Source organism: Sodiomyces alcalophilus, assembly GCF_042370955.1.
Source record: "Sodiomyces alcalophilus JCM 7366 unplaced genomic scaffold ACRALscaffold_2, whole genome shotgun sequence".
Taxonomy (NCBI): Eukaryota; Fungi; Ascomycota; class Sordariomycetes; order Glomerellales; family Plectosphaerellaceae; genus Sodiomyces; species Sodiomyces alcalophilus.
Window position 1 is genome coordinate 8,160,706 of NW_027263533.1, and position 4,942 is coordinate 8,165,647.

Genomic DNA, 4,942 nt, shown 5'->3' on the forward strand with positions numbered 1-4,942 from the left:
CTTTAGGGTTTTTTAGTAGTTAAGCAGTTTATAAGTTATATAGAGGCCAGAATATTAATTAAAAGTACCTCCCTAAGGTGTGTATATAATTTAGGAAATTTATATAGGAATATATATAAATTATATACATACCTTAGGGATCTTAGCGGCTTTGTTATTGCCCTATAAAAAGTCACGTATAAGGTCTCCCTATAGAAATATAAGGTCTCCCTAGAGAGTCCCTTAAATATACGATTATAGTATATAGATATATATAACTATTAGTTATAAGAGGCGTAGTAGTATAGAAGGATTAAAGTTAGCTATATTATAAGCGCTAATATAATCGCTAATAGACTAATAAAGGTCCTCTCTAAAGAAAAGTCCGTGAGCTTTAGGGAATAGGTAGAAGTAATGGATATACAGGGACGTCTCTATATAAATAAGCTAGAGGAGATCTTACTAGAACACTTAGAAGAGCTAGAAGAGAAGATCAATAAAAGCTATATAGATATTATAAAAGGGGATATATCGATAAAAGGAGCCTATGATTAACTATAACTAAATAACTACCGAATAGTTATTTAGTTAAGGGGGTGTGTTATATAGGCTAATCCAAAGCAGGCTCGGAACGGGTTATTCCGGGCCGGAAAATAGGAGTGGATCTGCTATAGGAATAAGGGCAGGATTTTAGCATTACGATTAGAGATTTATACAGAGTCAATTAAATCAATAGATCGATCGCTTATTTCACGCAATTAAGTTATACGCCGTTTGCAACAGTTCCTCCCTTGAGTCTGCTGAGATAATGCCGTATGTCGTTAGGCAACGCGGTATGCGATGCACTTGAAACATGCGCCGAATTACTATGATCTCGGGGACGCCACAGCTTCGGCTTTTCTTCCCCCCTATATCTTCACATCATTCGGGGCGTCAAGCTATCGCTCTACACGCAGGGTTCCCCATAATCGTCATATTTGGTGTGCCTGCGGCTACCAAGCCATGTCCACTGCCATTGTTGGCCCGAAGAACACGTACTTTCAATGCCTTTAGAGACGCTACGCCTGCGGCTGCCCGCCAGTTTCCCTTGCGATCTCGGCCGACTCTCTCGTTTCGCCATTCCCAAGTCGGATGTATTGCACGTCCCTCACGATATTTCTCCAGCGACACTTCCGCATCCCAAGCAAGGCACAAGAGCACAGCGAGGACTTCGGGCGAGGAAATTGCGAATGGAAACTCGAGGAAGTTAAATCATGGGATCTGGAACGGCCCAGACGAAGACTTCCGGAAAACTGAAAGAGCCACAAAAGCTGCTCATATCAATCTTAGCGCCAGCCTATCCGATCAAGGCAAGGCCCAGAAGCCAGCAGGTCGTGCCGAAATATGGCGCCTGATCGAGATAGCACGACCTGAATTCAAGTGGCTGGCCGTGGCCATCGGCTTCCTACTCGTGTCGTCCAGTGTCACCATGTCCATCCCTTTCTCTGTCGGCCGTATCCTCGACTTGGTAACGAAAGACCCAGTTGAGAATGTCCGTCTCTTCGGCCTTACTTTAAGCCAGTTTTCTTACTGCCTTGGCACCATACTAACAATCGGGGCAATTGCCAACTTCGGTCGCGTTTTTTTGCTGCGGATTATTGGAGAAAGAATTGTTGCCCGCTTGAGAGCTCGGGTTTATAGAAGGACATATGTCCAAGACGCTGAGTTTTTCGACGCTAATCGTGTCGGTGATTTAATCTCTCGTCTCAGTTCGGACACCGCGATAGTCGGAAAGTCCATCACCCAAAACATAAGCGACGGTCTGAGGGCTCTTTTTAGTGGCGGAGCCGGTATCGTCGCCATGATATGGCTTAGTCCTCAGTTGAGCGGGCTTTTACTTGCTCTGTTGCCACCCGTCGGCATTGGGGCATTTTTCTACGGTCGTGCTATCAGGAACCTTAGCAAGAATATTCAACAAAATCTAGGCACGCTAACGAAGATTGCCGAAGAACGACTGGGGAATGTCAAGACAAGTCAGGCATTCGTTGGCGAAGTTCGGGAAATTGCCAGGTACAACAGGCAAGTCCGGCGTATATTCGCTCTCGGCCGGAGGGAGTCGACCATTGCTGCGACGTTTTTCGCCACTACTGGGTGGGCCGGTAACATGACTGTCCTGGCCATGCTTGTTGCCGGGGGAGGTCTGGTCCGATCCGGGTCTATGTCCGTGGGTGATCTGACCTCCTTCATGATGTATACAGCGTTTGCCGGTTCTAGTCTATTCGGATTATCATCATTTTACTCCGAGTTGATGAAGGGAGTAGGGGCTGCAAGCCGCCTGTTCGAGCTGCAGGACCGGAAGCCGTCCATATCACAGACAGAGGGAAAGAAGATCGTGTCTGCGCGTGGCCCAATCAAGTTCAACGAAGTGTCCTTCGCTTACCCAACTCGACCAGCTGTTAAGATATTCAGTGGCCTTAATATTGAGATTCCATCCGGAAGCAATGTGAGCATTGTTGGTCCTTCTGGGAGCGGAAAATCAACGGTAGCAGGTCTTCTGCTGCGATTTTACAATCCCACCTCTGGGTGTATTACGATCAACGGGGCCGATATATCCAAGATGAACGTCAAATCATTGCGTCGGCGCATCGGTACTGTTACTCAGGAGCCCGTATTGTTTTCAGGCACGATCGCTGAAAACATCGCCTACGGTAAACCTGATGCCACTAGAGGCGAAATCGTCGCAGCTGCACGAAAGGCAAACTGCACCTTCATTAGCGACCTCCCGCTGGGTTTGGACACGCAGGTTGGTGCAAGAGGTTCCCAGTTGTCTGGTGGCCAAAAGCAACGAATCGCCATCGCCAGGGCTCTGGTCAAAGACCCCGATATTCTGATTTTAGACGAGGCCACATCAGCCCTCGACGCGGAATCCGAAACACTCGTGAATGCTGCCTTAGCGTCAGTGCTCAAGGGCCGGAATACGACAATCTCCATTGCCCACCGGTTGTCGACGATAAAGCGCTCGGATTTAGTTATTGTGCTGTCCCGCGATGGAAAGGTGGCCGAGGTTGGAAAATACAGCGAGCTTGCGACAGACAAAGAAAGCGCGTTCACGAAATTAATGGAGTGGCAGATAAGCGGTGGAGAACTTCCAGAATCTCGGACTGGGAATCTACAGGGCCCCTAGATTACAGGGATAGAAATTACGCCTCGCTTTATATATACAACGGTTATACTTACTATATATGCTAGTCTTTGTATATAGCCTTAGGCCTACTATATTATATAGTATTTAGCCTATCTGTATTTTAGCCTTACTTGACTAAGTTAATAGTATACATAGTATAAAATTACTATACGTATAGTATAGGAGATATAGGCTTATTTCTTGAGGGACTGACTAGAAGGCCTAGATAGTTTAATATATGGCCTATAATCGTGGCGTGAAAGTAGGCCTATAATGAATTCGTTAGCCTCCCTAAGTACTATACCTATTTGGTATATAGATACTGCTATTTTAGATATAGAGCTTAAGTAGCTAAATCTGATTATGATCATATCCTATTTATTTATATTAATCGTAGAACTATTATACTAATACGCCGCCTTTAATTATAGCCTCTAATTCGGCTAGCTTAGTCCTATCCTCCCTATCCTCTAAGGAACCCTCTTCTACACTCCTTACTAACGTATCTATCCTATCTTTAAACTTAGCTAAAATACGCTCCAATTTATAATCCTGTAAAGCCGCTTTTTTAATCGTCTCTAGAGTCTTAAAGACTCGTATAGACTGCCGAGGGGCTTATATACCCGGCTCGCAACACAGGGTTATGGTAGGCGGAGCGGTTAATAGTAGGAGGGTATCACGCTGCTTTTTCGTAGCCGAGATTTTAAACACTAATAGGAGCCGCCTTATACTATTCTGGCCCTCGCCTCTCCTTCTCCCTACTATAGATATCTCTATAGCCCCTCTTAGCGGGCCTTTCCCACGAATAACTATCGGATTAAGGGGACCGAGTAAACGATACCTAAGAGTAGTATTAGTATTAACCTTAGTATGATTCTATTACTAGTAGACGTTAATAAGTATAATATTAAGAGGGTCGGAGTTATATAGGTGCCTAGATAGTATATGCCGGTAAGGCAGGCCTAAAGAGACTATAATAACGTAAGGCTAAGGTCCTAATTATTATTATAAGGGCTATAGTCGCGATACCCTCCCCTGCTACGCCTTTTCCAAGGCATAAAGCTTGATTATAATCCGCTTAAGCACCTATAGGATAACTTATTACTAGATAAGGCTAAAAAGAACGCCGGCTATAATAAGCTCTTTTAATAAACCAGACTACGAGTAGTGGGCTATACGCGCGGAAGAGAGGAAGATCGAGCAAATAGCTGTTGAATTCGTAGATCCGTAGGATTACTGCTTGTTGCGCGAACGTGTAAAGAACCGACTTCTGGGATTTCTTCCTGGATCCGGGGCTGGCAAAAGACTCCAGAAGATTGGGTGGCGACTATTACGTTAACAGCCTACGCGACGGTTATCACGCCACGTTCTTAGCTTAAGTAATAACCAAGATATCGTATATACGATACCTGGTGTACTTATATAATATATATCATAAGCCAAGTATATATACACGTATAATACATATAGTATCATAGTATAGGTTAAGCTGGTTATAAAGTAAACGTCTACTTATATAGCTATAACTATATACTATTTGTTTTAACCTAAGTACTATACTTATTATTATTATGATTATTACTTATTTTAAGTATAATATCAATACTCCCCTGTAAGCTGACTCTTATATAATAAGTGCAGCTTAGTCAGGTTATACTTATGGTTATGTTATAGCACAGTAATCCTAGTCTATCTAAGACTAGAATACATAGAGGAAAGATTTAAAAAAACTTCTTTTTTAATTTAAGGGAAAATTCAAAAAATTATATAAAGGACAGTTCAGAAACACCTTTAATATCT

General features: G+C 43.5%; 1 protein-coding gene across 1 annotated transcript; it reads left to right on the forward strand.

Moving 5' to 3' along the window:
* Nucleotides 1–765: 765 nt before the first annotated feature.
* On the forward strand, nt 766–3,270 carry ACRALDRAFT_1062257 (uncharacterized protein). The gene has a single exon (XM_071016567.1). It carries the CDS (start codon nt 833–835, stop codon nt 3,140–3,142), a length of 2,310 nt encoding a protein of 769 aa, XP_070878266.1. The 5' UTR covers nt 766–832; the 3' UTR covers nt 3,143–3,270.
* Nucleotides 3,271–4,942: the final 1,672 nt, after the last annotated feature.